The 18,331-nt window shown below is 38.5% G+C and overlaps 1 protein-coding gene across 1 annotated transcript in view; it reads right to left on the reverse strand.

Annotated features, from left to right (window-relative positions):
• The window catches only part of VWF (von Willebrand factor), a 176,120-nt gene that overhangs the window by 50,114 nt on the left and 107,675 nt on the right, over positions 1 to 18,331 (reverse strand). The window contains exons 29-34 of the mRNA XM_031016658.2: positions 17,428 to 17,544; positions 17,190 to 17,330; positions 16,763 to 16,906; positions 14,163 to 14,327; positions 12,750 to 12,793; positions 12,280 to 12,457 (exon numbers count right to left, since the gene is read on the reverse strand). Of these exons, the coding sequence (XP_030872518.2) occupies positions 12,280 to 12,457; positions 12,750 to 12,793; positions 14,163 to 14,327; positions 16,763 to 16,906; positions 17,190 to 17,330; positions 17,428 to 17,544 (789 nt within the window). The remainder of the gene's footprint in view (positions 1 to 12,279; positions 12,458 to 12,749; positions 12,794 to 14,162; positions 14,328 to 16,762; positions 16,907 to 17,189; positions 17,331 to 17,427; positions 17,545 to 18,331) is intronic.

Genomic DNA, 18,331 nt, shown 5'->3' on the forward strand with positions numbered 1-18,331 from the left:
AGTATCCCAACAGACCAGAGCAGGTGCTAAAAACACACACAATATTTGGTGACAACCTGGAAAGCATAGTTTCAAGGGGACTTGGAGCAAAAAGAAATGGAAAGGTGCTTGGAAAGTGACTGGAGACATAAAAATAAAGCAAACGGGAAAGTCAGGGTCCAGAAAAACCTGAAAAATCAGAGGCCACACAATCCTTCAGGATCCACATGTACACACATACACACACACACACACACACCACTAAGGAAATGACTTTTCTGTACTAATAGAAAGGAGGGTCACTGAACCAGAAATCTTGTAAAACCCAAAATTCACAAAATGAACAGATTAAGCAAGTCCATAAAAGCTTCTTCAAAAGATCAGAAAATGAGAACCAACACTCCTCATCTAATGAAAATTCCACAAAAAAGAGAAAACAAAAAACAAAATGTTATGACATAGAAGAAAACTATGAGACAATACTCAAACTGAATTAAATACACTCGAACATCTGCACAAATGAAAACCATCTTGAATCAGAATTTCAAAAACTAAGAAGAGAAATGAACAAAGACAAGAATAAATAAAAATAGAACTCAGTGAACTTGGTGGGGGTGGGTAATAAAAGTGCAAAGTCAACTCTGAAATAAAGACTAAATTATAAGTACCCAAGGAAGATGACATCAAAATAAAAATTTAATAAAGAGCATCAGAGAAAAGCAAAAAAACCAATCAAGAGAATGAAAATGAGTTAATGAAGAAAGTATAAAGGTCAAAGAGACAGTAATGAAAATGTAAGACAGGAGAAAAAATGGAGTCTTAAAAGAGAAAACAAAACAATGGAACAGAACTAACACTTAAAGAATATAACTCATGAAAACATTCTGGAAATCAAAAAAGAACCAAATCTATGTATGGGAGTCATGTGCCAGATGTCCGGAAAAATTAACCCAAAACAGTCAACTCTGAGACATATTACAGTACACTATTAGACTTCAAACATAAAGAAAAAATTTTCCAGGCCTTCAGGCAGAAAGATCAAATAATTTACAAGGAGAAAAGAATTATATTGGTATCAGAATTTTCAAAAGCAATATACAAAGCAAGGCAACAACGGAGCAGCATTTTTCAGAAATTTAGTGAAAGAAAATGTGAATCAAGAATTCTGTATTCAGCCTAGGTGCCCTTCTAGCATCAATACTATAGAAAAACAGTTTTAAATACATAGGAATTAATGGAATTCTGTACCCATAAGCCCTTCTTAAGATATCTACTAGAGAGCCGGGCGCAGTGGCTCACGCCTGTAATCCCAGAACTTTGGGAGGCCGAAGCGGGCGGATCACGAGGTCAGGTGATGGAGACCATCCTGGCTAACACGGTGAAACCCCATCTCTACCAAAAAAAAAAAAAAAAAAAAAAACGAAAAATTAGCCGGGCGTGGTGGCGGGCGCCTGTAGTCCCAGCTACTCGGGAGGCTGAGGCAGCAGACTGGCGTGAACCCAGGAGGCAGAGCTTGCAGTGAGCCGAGATCGCGCCTCTGCACTCCAGCCTGAGCCACAGAGCGAGACTCTGTCTCAAAAAAAAAAAAAAAAAAAAAAGAAATCTACTAGAGAACATTTCCTCCAACTAAGAGATGACTAGGAAATGTTAACAAAACAACTAAAGTGAGCATTTTTATTTATATAGTCATAGATCTAAAACTAAAACAAGGGAAGAATGGAAGACTAATGTGCAAATGTTATATGCTGTGACAGTAGAAATAATAGAACTCGACAATGGGAGGAGAGGGGAGGGAACAAGAAAAGTTAGAATAACCTCATTGATTGTTGGATAGCCACAGGTAGAAGTTAAAGAATGCTATTAAAAACTGAAAAACTGATTAATGAATGCTTAGATTTAAAAATATGGGCCTGAAGGCATTTTAGAAAGGTATAACTTCAAAGGTAATGACAGGAACAAAAGCATAAACCTTCCTAGACACCTTAACATATCACCACATTTATAAATGAAAAATATATAACAAACAATTATAAAATATAATGACGAAAGAAGATCAAACACAAGATGGCAATAAATGAGAATGGGCTTAACTTGTCTACTAAAACAAAAAGGTTTTCAATTCGGCTCAAAGGCAAGACCCAACTATTGCTATATAACTAAAATTCAGAAAGGCTAAAGTAAAGGGACAGACAAAGGATATCAAACAATAAGAAAACAGGGATGGAGATTTTGATATCAGACAAAGTAAAATTCTAGCCAAAAAAAAGATTAAATGTGACTAATAAGAGCATTCTGAACAGTATAATTCACAATGAAGCCATAACAGCTGTGAATATCTACGCACCAGACAACATAGCAACCATCTTCATAGAGCAAAAACTATAGGAGAAGCAAGGAGACATTGGTAGACAAACTAATAACAGGATACTTTTAGACATCCCTTTCAGAACCAGATAGATAAAATGGGGAAAAGGTAAGTAAGACTATAGAAGACAAACATTAAAATCAAAGTATGTAGTTCTCATGGAGGGGTGACAGGAAGAGAGCGAGGGATCTCATACTCTACACCCTGATAATAGAGAATACACCTTCACAAAAATTGATCATGTATTAGATCACGAAGAAAATAACAGTAACTTCCACAAAGTAGAACTATTACAGATACTCTCATCAGAGTATAGTAAAATTAAAAATTTTTTAATTATTGTTTAAAAAGATCTTTACACTTGGAAATTTTTTTAATTTATGATATAAATCCTGGGTGAAAGGGACAATAAAAACAGATAGTACGGAATTTCTTTAGAAAATAATGATAATAAATATACTACATATCAGACTCATTGGGATACATATAAAGTGATCCTAGGAAAATTCATAACAGTAAACATTTCTGTCAATAAAAATAAAACAATGAAAATGAATGAAATTCCCAGTTCCAATTAAATAGAAAAGCACAAAAGGTAAACTAAAAGAAAATTCAAGGAAAGAAGTCATAAAATAGCAAGGATAAAAGCAGAAATCAATAAAGTAGAGAATATAAAAACAGTAAACATAATTAATAAATTGAAATCCTGATTTTTAAAAAAATCCAGAAAGACAAATCATGAGTTAATTTGATCAAGAAAAAAGATAATAGACATGTATATAAATTAACAAATGACAAACAATAGAGTATATACAAACAATAAACAAAATTTTAGTTTAAAAAAAAGACTACTTTGAAGACCTCTATACAATAAATGTGAAAATCTAGATGAAATGGACAAATTTCTAGGAAAATGGAGATTAACAAAATTAACTCCTGTAGATAAAAGACAAATCTTAAGCACACCAATTTACATGGAAGAATTAGAGTAAGTTAGTAGGAATTAAAGAAAGTTACTCCACCAAAAAAAAAAGAAACAAAAAACAAAATACCAACCCCAAAGGATTTCACAAGGAAATTTTCCTAAACTTCCAAAGACCTGATAGTCCGATGCTCCATAAACTGTTCCAGAGTACTGAAAAGGAGAGAAAACTTCTTAAAGCTTTTAATGAAACCAGTTTTAACACCAATATCTAAACCAGATCAAGACAGTATTCCCCCACCACAAAAAAAAAACACAAAAAACCTACAGGGTGGGAGACGGGGAAGATGGTGGAGTAAGAAGCACCAAATATCTGTCTCCCCACCTAGACAACAATAGCATTAGCAGAATCTGTCTCATGTAGTAAATCAACAGAAACTATCCCTGAGAAAGACCAGATGCTAGACTTGAAAGACTTTAAAACAACTGTCTTAAAAATTATCAAAGAGCTAAAAGAAGATGTAGACAAAATCAAGAAAATGATGTATGAACCGAATGGAAATTTCAATAAAGAAATTGAAATCATAAAAAGGAACCAAAAAAGTTCTGGTTATTATTGTAATCTTAGTTTGTGACTTCACTTTTTGTTTTCTACATGATTTAAGAGACTAATGCATTAAAATTTATATATGTCTATGTTTTTGAACACACAATGTATAAAGATGTAATTTTTATGACATCAATAACTGAAAGAGTGTGGGGATAGAGCTGTATAAGAGCAGAGTTTTGTCTGTTACCAAAGTTGAGCTGGTATAAATTCAAAGTACAGCGTTATAACTTTAGGATGTTAAACGTAATCCCCATGGTAACCATAAAGAAAATAGTTATAGAATATACACAAAAGAAAGGAAACGGGAGTTAAAATGTTTCACTACAAAAAAAAAAAAAATCAACCAAACACAAAGGATGACAACATGGATGAACCTTGAAGACATTATGCTAAGCAGAATAAGCCAGTCCCAATAGGAAAAATGCATAATTCCACTCAAAAGAGGTGCTTAGAGTAGTCTCATTCAGAGAGACAGAAAGCAAAATGGTTGTTGCCAGGGGCTGGAGGAAGGGGGAAATGGGGTATCATTGCCTAATGAATAAAGCATTTCAGTTTCACAAGATGAAAGAAGTTCTGGCAATGGATGGTGGTGATGGTTGCACAACAATGTGGATTTTCTTTCTCTCTCTTTTTTTTTTTTTGAGACGGAGTCTCGCTCTGTTGCCCAGGCTGGAGTGCAATGGCGCAATCTCAGCTCACTGCAAGCTCCGCCTCCCGAGTTCATGCCATTCTCCTGCCTCAGCCTCCCCAGTAGCTGGGACTACAGGCGCCTGCCACCACGCCCGGCTAATTTTTTGTATTTTTAGTAGAGACGGGGTTTCACCGTGTGTTAGCCAGGCTGGTCTCAATCTCCTGACCTCATGGTAATGTCACTGGATATATACTTAAAAATAGTTAAAAGGATAAATTTTATGTTATATGTATATTACTGAAAATTTAAATAAGTAGTGTTAAAATTGCAGACCAAAAGTACTTATGAATGTCAAAACCAACGTACTAAATAAAATATTACCAAACAGAATCCAACACCACATTATGAAAATAACAAAGGATAGCCAAGTGGGATCAACATTAGGAAATTCCTTCAAATAATATACCATATCAATATATTTAAAGAAAAAAAATCAAGAGATTATCTCCATAGATGCTGAAAAAGCCTTCACCAACACCAAAATTCCACAATCACTCTTGACAAAAAAACACTCAAAAATGAGAATTGAGGGGTACTTTCATAATATGATAAAATACATGATAATGTGTGTGCACGTGTGTGTGTGCGTGTGTGTGTGTGCAAGATACTCCATTGCTATTCAACATTGTACTAAAAAGTTTATTAATGGAATTATACAAGAGAAATTAATTGGAGGCACAAAAATTGACAAAAAAGAAAAACATTTCTATTTGCAAATGACACACCATCATACCCAGAAAACCCTAGAGAATCCATGATAAAACTAACTCAATAATAAAAGAATTCAGTAAAGCTATAGGATATGGAATTAACATATACAGATATATATATGTTATATATATTGATATCAATACCCTTTATATACACAAATAATAAGTAGTTAAAGAACATAATGGAGAAGAAAAAAGTCTCATTTACAATTGCAACAAGGAAGATTCAATACTTGGAATAAACTTAGCAAGAAATATGCAAAACCCAAATGAATAAACCTGAAAACACTTCTAGAAGACAGACAAGTCAGCTTGAATAAGTGGACAAACGTGTTCTTGGATAGGATGATTTAACATCATAAAAATGCCAGTTCTCCCAAAGTTAATGTATAAATTTAATGCAATTCCAATAAAAATACCAACAAACTTTTTATGGAGGTAAACAAGTTGACACTAAAGTCTATACGGAAAAAACAAACATAAAAGAATAGCCAGGAAAACACTTTAGAATAAAGCTATGCGGAGGTACTAGTGCTACCAGACAATAAAACATACCATAAAGCCTTTAATGACAAAATATTAGAGGTATTTCCTCTAATTAAGACAGTGTGGTAATTAAGACAATGTGGTTTTGGTATATGAATAGCTTACAACAAGTGGAATCAGAAAAAAAGTTCAGAAATAAGCCCATGCACATATGAAAATTTGATTTATGATTATTATTAAGTCTTATCTCACATCACTGGGGCAAATATTAACATGTCAATAAATAGTACTGCAACCTATATCACAGATAATGAGCTAATAGTTCAAATATTTAAAATAACGAATAAGATTAAAACCCAATGGAAAGTAGAAACAATGAACAAATTTAGGGAAGAAAATAGACATCCAGCTTCAAGAAGCCCAAAAGACTCCAACTAGAATGAATTTAAAGAAGTCCGCTACAAGATATATTATAATCAATTTGTCAAAAGTCAAAGACAAAAACAGAATTTTGAAAGCAGCAAGAGAAAAGCAACTTTTCACATAAAAGGGGGCCACGATGAGACTATTAACAAATTTCTCAGCAGAAACCTTGCAGGCCAGAAGGGAGATGGATGATCTATTCAAAAGAAAACAACGGGCAGCCAAGAATACTCTCTCTAGCAAAACTGTCTTTCAAAAATAGAGGGTAAATAAAGACTTTCTCATGTGCACAAAAGCTGAAAGAGTTCATCACCACTATACCTGCCTTATAAGAAATGCTAAAGGGAGTCCATCATGTTGAAATAAAAGAATGCTAGGCAGCAACATGAAAACATATGAAAGGTAAAATTCCTGGTAAAGGTAAATATATAAACAAATATAGAATATTTTAATACTATAATGACAATGTGTAAATCTTTGAATTCTGGTATAGTACTTAAAAGACAAAGTTATAAAAATAACTATCACTATAAAAATCAGTTAATGAATACACAATATTAAAAAATATAATTTGTGACATCAATAACATAAAGTGGGGGAGAGGCAGTAAAAGAGTAGAGTTTTTGTGTGCAATTGAAATTAAGTTGTTATAAGCTTAGAACAGACTGTTATAAGTATAGGCTGTTTTATGTAAGCTTCATGGTAACCACAAAGAAAATATCTATAGAAGATACACAAAAGGAAATGAGGAAGGAATCAAATCTCATCATTACCCAAAAAAATCAATGAAACACAAAGAAGGGCAGGAAGAGTAGAATAGAGGGACAAAAAAGCTACAAGACTGACTGAAAATAATTACCAAAATGGCAACAGTAAGTCCTTCCCTATCCATAGTTAAAGTATAAATAGAATAAACTCTCCAATCAAAAGCTATGAAGTGGTTGAAATGAATTTTTAAAAATAAAATAAAACAGCCAGGTGCGGTGGCTCATGTCTGTGATCCCAGCACTTTGGGAGGCTGAGGTAAGCAGATCATGAGAGATCAGGAGATCGAGACCATCCTGGCTAACATGGTGAAACCCCATCTCTACTAAAAATACAAAAAATTAGCCAGGCATGGTGGCACGTGCTTGTAGTTCCAGCTACTTAGGAGGCTGAGGGAGAAGAATCACTTGAACCCGGGAGGCAGAGGTTGCAGTGAGCCGAGATCGAGCCATTGCACTCCAGCCTGGGCAACAGAGCAAGACTCCATCTAAATAAATTAAGTAAATAAATAAATAAAATATAAAACAAGATCCAACTATGTGCTGTCTACAAGAGAGAGACTCACTTTAGATTTAAGAATGCACATAGGTTTAAAGTGAGAAGATGGAAAAAGATATTTCATGCCAATGTTAACTAAAAGACAGCACAGGTAGCCATACTTAGACAAATTAAACTTCAAGTCAAAGATGGTTACAAGAGACAAAAAAACGGACATTATATAGTGATAAATCCATCAATTCACCAGGAAGATATAATTATAAGTACATTGCGCCCAACATTAAAGCACACAAATATAAGAAGCAAATATTGACAGAAGTGATGATAAATATAGAACAACATAATAGTGAGAGATTTTAATATCTCACTTTCAATAATGGATAAAAAATCCAGACAGAAGATCAATAAGGAAACAGAGAACTCGAATAACACTATGGCCCAAGTGGACCTATCAAACAAATACAGAACATTCTACCCAACAACAGCAAATTATACATTCTTCTCAAACACACATAGAACAGTCTCCAGAATAGTTCACATGCTAGCCCACGAAACAAATCTTAACAAATTTAAGGAGACTAAAATCATACCAAGTATCTTTTCTGACAACAGAATAAAATGAGACATTGCTAATAGAAATAATTTCAGAAAGTTCTCAAATATGTGGAAATTAAAAAACACTCTTGAACAACCAATGGGTCAAAGAAGAAATCAAAAGAAAAATCAGAAAATATTTTGAGAAAAACAAAAACTAAAGCACAACATAGCAAAGCTTATGGGAAACAGCAAAAGTAATAAAAGGAAAGTTTACAGCAGTAAATGTCTACAGTAAGAAAGATCTCAAACAAATAACCTAATTTTACAATGTAAGGAACTAGAAAATGAATAAACTAAGCCGTAAGTTAGCAGAAGTAAGGAAATAATAAAGATTTGAGGAAAAATAAATGAAATATAGAATACAAAATATCAATAAAACTTAGAATTGGTTTTTTAAAGGTCAACAAAATTAACAAACCTTTAGCTAGATTAACCAAGACAAAAAGAGAAGACTCAAATAAATAAAATCAGAAATAGAAGAGCTTACATTACAATTGATAGCGCAGAAATAAAAAGGTTAGTAAGAGACTACTATGAACAACTACACACTAACAAATTGGATAACCTAAAGAAATGAATAAATCCCTGAAACATACAACCTACCAAGCCTGAATGATGGATAAACAGAAAATCTGAACAGCCCCATCATTAGTAAGGAGATCAAATTAGTAATCATAATCTCTCAACAAATAAGAGCTCAGATGCTTTCACTGGATAATTCTACCAAAGATTTAAAGAAGAATTAATGCCAATCTTTCTCACACTCTTCCAAAACACTGAAGTGGGAAACCTACTTTATGAAGCCAGAATTACCCGGATACCAAAGCCAAAGACTTTACATTAAAAAAAAACTACAAGTCAATATTCCTGATGAATACAGATGCAAAAATTCTCAACAAAATGATAGCAAACTGAATTAAACAGCACAATCAAAGGATAATACACTCTGACGGAGTGGGATTTATCCCTCAGATAGGAGAATGGCTCAACGTCTAAAAATCAATAAAGGTGATACATAGCATTAACAGAACAAAGGATAAAAATCATACTATCATGTCAATAGATACAGATAAAGCATTTGTCAAAATTCAAACACCATTTCATGATTAAAACATTCAACAAACTAAGAATAGAAGGAAATTACCTCAACAAAATAAAGGCCATTAATGAAAATACCACAGCTAACATCACACCAAATAGTACAAAACTAAAAGCTTTTCCTCTAATCAGGAAGACGGCAAGGATGCCCACTCTCACCACTTCTATTCAACATAGTACGAGAAGTCTTAGCTAGAGCAATGAATCAAGAAGATATGAACATCACCCAAATCAAAAAAGAAGTAAAATTATCTCCATTTGCAGATGACATGATCATATGCGTAGAAAACTCTAAAGATTTCACCAAAAATTTGTTAGCAAATTCAGCGAAGTTGAAACAAATTCAGTTGCAGAATACAAAATCAACATACAAAACCATTTGTTTCAATACACTAACAATGACCTGTCCACATGAAAAAGAATGAAATTGGACCCTTATCTTATATCATACACAAAGTTAACCCAAAATCAAACTTAAACACTGATACGTAAAACCTGAAATTATAAAACTAAAAGAAAACACAAGAACTTTGCAACATTGGTCTTGGCGACAATTTCTTGGATATCATTGCCAAAAACAAGGCAACAAAAGCAAAAATAGACAAGTGGGACTACATCAAACCAAAAAGCTTCTGTGCAGCCAAAGAAACAATCAACAGAATAAAAAGGCAGCCTACAGAATGGAAGAAAATATTTGCAAACCATACATTTGATAAAGGGTTAATATCCAAAATATATTAGGAACTCATACAACTCAATAGCAAAAAAAAAAAAAAAAATGCAAATAACCCAATTTAAAAATAAGCAAAGGACTTGAAAAGACATTCCTCCAAAGAGACATCCAAAAACTCAATTATATGAAAAAATATCCAACATTACTGATCATCAGGGAAATGCAAATCAAAACCGTAATGAGGTATCACCTCATACGTGCTAGAATGGCCATTATCAAACACACACACACACACACCAGGAAATACCAAGTGTTAACAAGAATGTGAAGAAATTGAAACCCTTGTGCATTGATGGTAGGAATGTAAAGTGGTGTAGCCACTACAGAAAACAGTAAGAAGGTTCCTCAAAAAATTAAAACTAGTATTAGCATATGACCCAGCAATCCCACTTCTGGGTATTCATCCAAAAGCATTGAAATCAGGATCTCAAAAAGGTACTTACACTTCCACATTCACTGCAACATTATTCACAATAGCCAAGAGTTAGAAACAATCCAAATGCACATCAGTGGACAAATGGATAAAGAAAATGTGGTATATACATGCAATGGAATACTATTCAGTCTTTAGAAAGAAGGAAATCCTTTCATATGCCACAACATAGATGAACTTTGAGGACATTAAGCTAAGTGAAATGAGCCAGGCACAGAAGGATAACTACTGCATGAATCCACTTATAGGAGGTATCTAAAATCGTCAAATTCATAGAAGCAAAAAGCAGAATGGTGGTTGCGGGGGCTAGGGGAAGAGGAAAATGGGAAGTTGCTGCTCAATGGGCATAGTTTCAGTCACACAAAACAAAAACTTCTAGAGATCTGCTGTACGACAACTTGCAAATAGCTAACAATATTGTATTGTACACTGGAAAATTTATTAATAGGGTAGATCTCATGTGTTTCTTATCACAACTTTTCTAATGGGAAAATGGGGAAAGGCATGAGCAGAAAATTCACAAAATTAGACCAAAAAATGGCAATTAAACATATGAAAAAATGTTTAACCTCACTCATCATTAGAGAAATGAATTTCAAGTACACTGAGATACTATTTCTTTCCTGAAAAGTAAAATTTGCAAAAAAATAAAAATAAAAACTGTAACAACACACTCAGCAAGGCCGTGGAGAAGCATGCAGGCCGTGGAGAAGCATGCACTCTCATACCTCGCTGATCGAAAACCAAACTGATGGACATTCCAGTTTTGCACAACCACATCTCACCTGTTAGAGGAGAATCTGGGAATGTCTAAGGGGAACTTCATATGTACTTATCTTTTGACCCAAGAATCTCACTTCTAGGAATCTACCCTGAAGACACACCTCCAACCATATGAAAATTCGTATGTTCAGGTTTACTCATTGCAGCATTGCTTGTCATTACAAAACACTGGAAACAGCCTAAACGCACATCCATAGAAGAACAGTTGGGTAACCTATGGTACACAGTGAAGTATTAGGAAGCTCTCTTTGAAATGACATCGAGTAATTTCCAGGATATGCTTTTAATCACAAAAGGCAAAGCTCTTTGTACAGCGGAAAGCTGACCATACCCTCCTTCCCAGAGGCAGTCAGCCCAAATTGGAACTGGGAGGTGTTTTAACTCTAATCAAATTCAAAGTTTTGATTATTACACAAGAGTGGGTATCTAGTTATCAACTGAGACTTTGTCTTCTGACAAAGTAACTATAGAATTCTTTATGAATAAACAGAAGAAACCTAAAGTCTGGTGGAGTTTTCACCTAGACCAAGAGGGAAATTTATCTCACTAAATAAATTCTAAAGGGGGAATGAGCTATAACATACAGTTTTGATTGCATCCCACCAGTTATGCCTGTTCAGCATAAAGGTTACAATCCACTGCTGAGTCATGGTCACCATAAGCAGTCATTGATCCCAAACATGAGACAGAAGGCTAACCCAGCCCATGGATGACATGCTCTCCACAAGTGTACATGAGATGGACTTTAAATATTTCCTCCTCTTAATCCAGGCCGCCTTGGTGATGTACTGTTGCTATAGGTGTGGTTGGAGAGTTTTCTGGAAGGATCTCTCTCACTGCTATACTTCCACTGCTATACCCTGAATACATAGATTCCTAAAGGTTGACTTGCCAACAGCCAAGCTGAGCATTGACCTCAGAAAAGCAATTCTTCCTTCCAGTTATGCATAATCTGGGGAAGTGCCTTCCAAAGACAGAGAAAGAGGGCAGTGATCCCTGAGACTGGCTGCATGCATGTCTAAAGAGCACAGGAGGAAAGGAAGGTGAGTGAAGGTAGCACTGTGCATGTGGTGATGAGGGAAAGGGTACTTCTGGGCTGGTGGGTGCCTGCTCTACTTTTCTGCACAGCCAAGCTAAAAGCACTGCCCCTTTGACGCTGCCCTGGCTGGAGAAGCAAAGGACTCACAGGGGCAGGTCCAGCGGCAGCCACAGGTCTCTTCCACTTTAACAGGGGACTGGCTGTTAGGGCACGAAGGCCTCAGCCCCCGGTCACAGTTGACCCGATGACTCTTCAGCAAGGTCTGGCCATCTGGCTGGCAAGTCACGGTGTGGCACTGGTCTGGCAAGGTCCAGACGTCCCCAGGCTGCGGAAGAAAACAGCAGATTCAGGCAGGGAATAAGATGAGGTACTCCAACTCTAAGCCCATCTGCCAGACAACTGACCCCTAGAATTGAACACAGGCCTACACAGCAAGGAGGCCTCCTGTACATGAGACAGGAAGCAAAACACAAGATGTACAGATGGACCCGCAAAAACAAGATAATAGTAAGAGGAAGCACTGGACTAAGACCAAAGGAGGAAAAATTAACCAGTGGGAACAAGAGCCCCAAACACATCTCTAATCTTTCTTTCAAAGTCAACAGAAAGGAACTTACCCTCTTCTCATTCCCATCCTCATCCATGCAAATCCTAACAAATCCTGCAACAGACACAAATAAGACCTTAGTTCCCATCTTTCACCCAGAAATTCTGAACTATTCACAATGTCTGCTTAAGCAACCTGGTCTAGTTTTTGAAGTCAACTCAACTCTGAAAAGAATCTGAACAAGGTTAACAGTGGAGACATAGGGACATGAGGCTGAGGTGGTCATCCTGTGGTTCTTCAGACATGCTCTGCGGTTATTAATAATTATGATGCCAACAACAGTGATAATATGGCAATAACTACAGCTTACGCTGTCATTATCTTGGTTCACATGTAGATCACGCCAGGGATGGGGAAGGTGGGGAGATGAAGCAAGATCCTGGAAACCTGAAAGAGATCTACTTAAAGAGTCCTACCAGGAGAGCTGCCATCTCTCTGTACTGCTAATGTTATTAGCTATAAGTCAAAACTTGCATAGAGTTATTGCCCTTTAAGGGCAAACTTGCATTGACTTATTCCCCCGAAGGACAGTAGCTTTATGCAGGTTTTGACTTACATCTGGTAACGGGAAAATATACAAACCCAGGCCCCCGCCACAAAAAAAGCATGTTTGTGTGTGTGTGTGTGTGTGTGTGTGTGTATGTGTGTGTGTGTATTTTTTTTGAGATGGAGTCTCACTCTGTTGCCCAGGCTGGAGTGCAGTGGCGCGATCTCGGCTCACTGCAAGCTCCGCCTCCCGGGTTCACGCCACTCTCCTGCCTCAGCCTCCCAAGTAGCTGGTACTACAGGCGCCCGCCACCACGCCCGGCTAATTTTTTGTATTTTCAGCAGAGACGGGGTTTCACTGTGTTAGCCAAGATGGTCTCGATCTCCTGACCTCGTGATCCGCCCGCCTCGGCCTCCCAAAGTGCTGGGATTACAGACGTGAGCCACTGCGCCTGGCCAAAAGCATATTTTTTAAGTTTCTAACCTAAAATCAACTTAAACTATGGTACTTTGATATGAGTCTCCGTGTTATTGTATTTCTAAAGCCCTTTATACCCATGTTGAGAGTGAGTCTAGGCCCATGGGGAAGAAGACTATATCTATGGAACGCTGGGGTTCCTTGCTTATGTCTTCTGATTCTTTTGTCCAAGATCCCTCTACACAAATAAGCTTAGGCTCTCTCTGCCAAGTTCACATGGACAATTAGAGTGGAAATAGGACCACACACAGAAAGCTTTCTGCTGGCCCCATGGGGGCTTGTGGTATACACCTCCCATGAGCAGAAACTTAAAGGCCCTGGTCTATATAATAATCTTCATTCAAGGCCAAATCTTATGCATGGGCACCCTGGGGTCTCTTGAATACTATTTTTGTTTCTTTGGCGGGTTTGTTTTGGAACTTTTTTTGAGGGAAGTAAGAAAGGTATTATAAGACTTACCAGAGCACAGTTTGTGGAGGAAGGAATTGCCCAAGGTGACCATGGTAGGGAGGTCTTCGATTCGCTGGAGCTTCACCACGTTGGAGTCGCCTGCTGGGCCTGCCAAGATCCGTAGCTGGGCTGCATCGTAGCGATCTCCAATTCCAATAGGGAACACTGTCACTCCTAGAGTTAGCAAAGAGACAAGAAAGGATCTCTGGGCAAGAAGGCTCAAAATGGACTGGCCTGACGTTATATCCAGCATCTGAATACAGCCTCATGTTTTCCAGGCTGGTCACATACATCAGCCCTATGAGGAAGATGTTCAGTCAACAGATATTAATGAGCTGCTACTCTGTGTCAGGTACTACTGTAAGCAATAGGGGTATAGCAGTGAACCAAGCACATAAAGTCCCTCCCTGTCCCCCGTCCTCATGGAGAGATAGACAACAAACACACAAACAAAGTAAATATATAGAATTTCAGATGTGGATAAATGCTTAGGAAAAAAACAAAATGAGATAAGGGGGATGAGAATGCCCAGGGCTGAGGTGTGGGTTATCGTTGCATATATGGCAGTTGGAGAAGCATTTGGTGAAAAGATGGCATCTGAGCAGAAACCTGATGTAAGGATGGAAGGAGCCAAGAGGATGTCTGAGGGAGGGACATCCCAAGCAGAGAGAAGAGTGAGTGCAAAGGCCCCAGAGCAGAAATGTGACTGCACGCTCCCGGGGGCTGGGGAGAGAGGGACAAGCAAGAGAGGGAAAGGGCGTGGATCAGGCAATGCTCCACTGGCCACAGTAAGGGCTCACCATGTTCTGTGAATGAAACAAAGCCAGCCAAGACTACAGAGCAGAGGGACAGGAGCTGACTTTGATATTAAAGGGCCACTGCAGCTGCTGTGCTGAGAATGATCTGCAGGGGACAAAGGTGGAAGCTGGGGTTCCAGTTAGACAGCTATTTCAACAGTCCAGGTGACAGATGATGGGGACTCGGATTGAGGTGACCCTAGTGGACATGGTGTGGGGAGGTGTGACTCTCAAAGTATTTTGAAGATGGAGCTATAGTTTGTTCGTGGCTTGCATGGAGGTATCAGGGAAAAGGAAGAAGAATCAAGGATGCTGAGCTTTTTGAACTGAACAACTGGAAGGTTGGAATTGCCATTTTCTAAGATAAGAAAGACGGATGTGAAAATCAGGAGTTTAGTTTTGCCTATTAGAGCATGCAAACTGAGTTGAGGTGAGGCTGGAGATACGAATTTCAAAGTCAGAGATGTATAAATATACTTAGACCCATGACACTGAACGAGACCACCAAGGGGGTATATGTAAGAAGAGAAGAGAAAATATCACAGGGCTGAGCCCAGAGAATGTGCATGCTCGTTTACACATGAGAAACCGAGGCTTTGGACGGTTAAATGACTTGCTCTGGATCATATCTGCTTCAAGACCACAACCGCTTCCTTTCCCAGTGAAAATCTTTCTTTGGATTCTTGATACTAAAGGAGAAAAAAATCTCCATCCTGAAATTCCTCAATTCAGCTCTCCAGAAAGTTCTAGGAATTTGCAATGTGCTTCAGGTTGGAACGGATTTTCTACTGGCAGCTTTTCAGCTCTTGTAAGTTCGTTATATTATCCAAATATATATCCTTTCCCTTTTAGTGTCCTTTACCCTAAAATCATAGATTTCATAAACATGTCACATTCATTCACTCAACAAACGTTAAATGGTCACCTATTTTGTGCATCATACACAGATGATACAAAAATAAGCAAGAACTTCCCTTGCCTTCAAAGAACTCCCAGTTTTTTGCAAGGAATAGATATGTTACAAATACAATACAACACAATATGATTTGCACATTTTGAGTAGCTCATATGTGACATAGAGAACGGAGCAAATAACTTCCTCAGGAAGAACATCAGGAAGACAGCAGAGAAAAGACAGGGTTCTGACAGCACTCCTAGGCAGGGTTCTGAAAGATGAACAGTTCTCCAGGTTGCCACGAGGGGACTCAATGTCACTCCATTCACCCAGACCTCCTTCAGCTGGGAGGTGGTCCCTAGACTCTACCACCTGTCCCAGCTCACATCCTGTTATTAAGAACATGATAAATGCATGTTCTTATGGAGCACAAGGTTGGACATCTGGATCCTTCCCTTTCCTACAGCATGATCCTTTGTCTCTCATCCATCAACCCTGCCAAGCCCATTACCTGGTACCAGGAAAGGACTCTAAATACATGAAAGTCCCCATTGGTTCTCAAGGCCCTACAATGAATCACTCTGGCCTCAGACATGACATTTTAGTAAGAGACCATGAATCCTACTTTAGAAAGAAAGGGCATAGAGGTATGATCACTCCTGGACACAAAGGGAAGATGTGGAGAAATTAAAGGTTATAATTAGTTATATAGGATCAACACACACTTATTATTGTTTGGTTTCCTAATCACATCGTGGTTGGATAATTTCCTGCTGTTTGAAACCAGGACAGAGGTTGGTATTGAGCATATATAATATCAGCCACAACATCCAAAAGTAACCCCAGCCCACTTTTAATCCTCTATCATTTCTGAAGTCTCGCTCTCCTGAATTGAGGACTGTACACCAGATTCTTACTGTTGGACCTGGCGGCATCAGCTGCTGCATCCACTGAATCCACAGAGACATCCGTGACCAGGATGACCACCGCCTTCGAGGCTCCCAGCCTGGCACCATGCATTTCTGAAGTCAAGTATCGCACAGCAAAGCCCAAGGCATCCCCTGAGGATGGAGAAGAGATCACGCCAAGTCAGTACTGACTGCGGCTGGACACCCTGTCTTAACGGTGGATCCTTAAGTCATTTAAAAGCTGAATGATTCAGAGACTCCAAAGAACACCCAGTTGAGATCTGGAGAGACGTGGAAGAGCATCTAGCCCCTCACTTTCCAGGAGAAGAAACTAAGTCCAAGGAGCAAAGTGACTGGCCGAGGTCACACAGTCACTTATGCCAAAAATAAGAACCAGAATGCAGCTTCTGCATCCAGCCTGTGGCACCAACGTTACCGATTTGGCTGGGGCCTCCCTCCCGCTGCATGACGTCCACAAGGCTCAGCAAATGGGCTTTCTCCGGGACCACGTTCCATGGCACGTCAATGGTGGTGATGCTTCCATACTGCAGCACTGACACCTGAGTGAGACGAGGCCCTAAACGGAACGAGAAAATGCGGATTATTTTGAATCAAGTAGAGCCACAAAAAGAGCCTCTTCGTCACCCGCTGCTTCAGGTGCCTCGCTCACCCACCTATATTGGCTTCTGAAATGAAAGCCTTGGCGAAACTCTTCATTTCATCAAAATAAGAAGCTGGGAAACTGGAGGAGCCATCCAGGAGAAGGATCACGTCCAGGGGCTGGCTGCAGTCTGCAAAGACAACCAGGAAGGTGAGCACACAGGTACCAGCAGGGACACTGGCCGCCAGGCCTACAACCTGACCTCCAATAGGATCTGCAGGGCGTGCTGACCACGTGGCACCACCAAGGGGGGCGGGGGGTGCCTTCGTGAGTACAAAGGCAATGTGGGCCAGGGAGGAGGGGATGGGGAGATGGAGTTCCTGGGTCCGGACTACCTCAGATTTAGAGACACTGAGAAGACTCCAATTCTACCCAAAGGAAGTTTAAATGTCTACAAATAAAAGCAGCAGGCATAGGCTTCCTCGGTAAGAAGGGGACGGCACTCTTCTAGAAATGAGTAAAATACTGGCCTGGCAATACAAGGAGACTGCAAAAGGAAATGGAGCGGCAGCCCCTCCCTGGACAATGAGCTGCTGTGTCCTCAGATCTTGCAGGGCAGGTGAACGTACTGTGATTCTTCCAGCTATAAATGCCTAGTGCTCCTGTTAGTGTCTGAGCACATCTGAGATTTGATGAAATGAAGTAATTGTTGTTTTCCTCAGCAGAAATATTACAAGAATTTAAATAAATCTATGGCCATGAATAAAAACAAAAACAAAGAAACAAAAGTACTGACAAGTGTGTGACCCAAAAGATAGTAAAAGAAGGCTTATTATTCTGGGATGGTCCCAAACACACCGAATAAAGATGTGCAGGAACTAGGAATGGATTAGACGCCAGTGTCAGTAAAAGGTAGTAATAACAGCAGTGGGAGCAAGCATTTTTTTTTGAGCACTTGTCATGTGCCAGATACTATT

Source organism: Gorilla gorilla, chromosome 10 (genome assembly GCF_029281585.2).
Source record: "Gorilla gorilla gorilla isolate KB3781 chromosome 10, NHGRI_mGorGor1-v2.1_pri, whole genome shotgun sequence".
Lineage (NCBI taxonomy): Eukaryota > Metazoa > Chordata > Mammalia > Primates > Hominidae > Gorilla > Gorilla gorilla.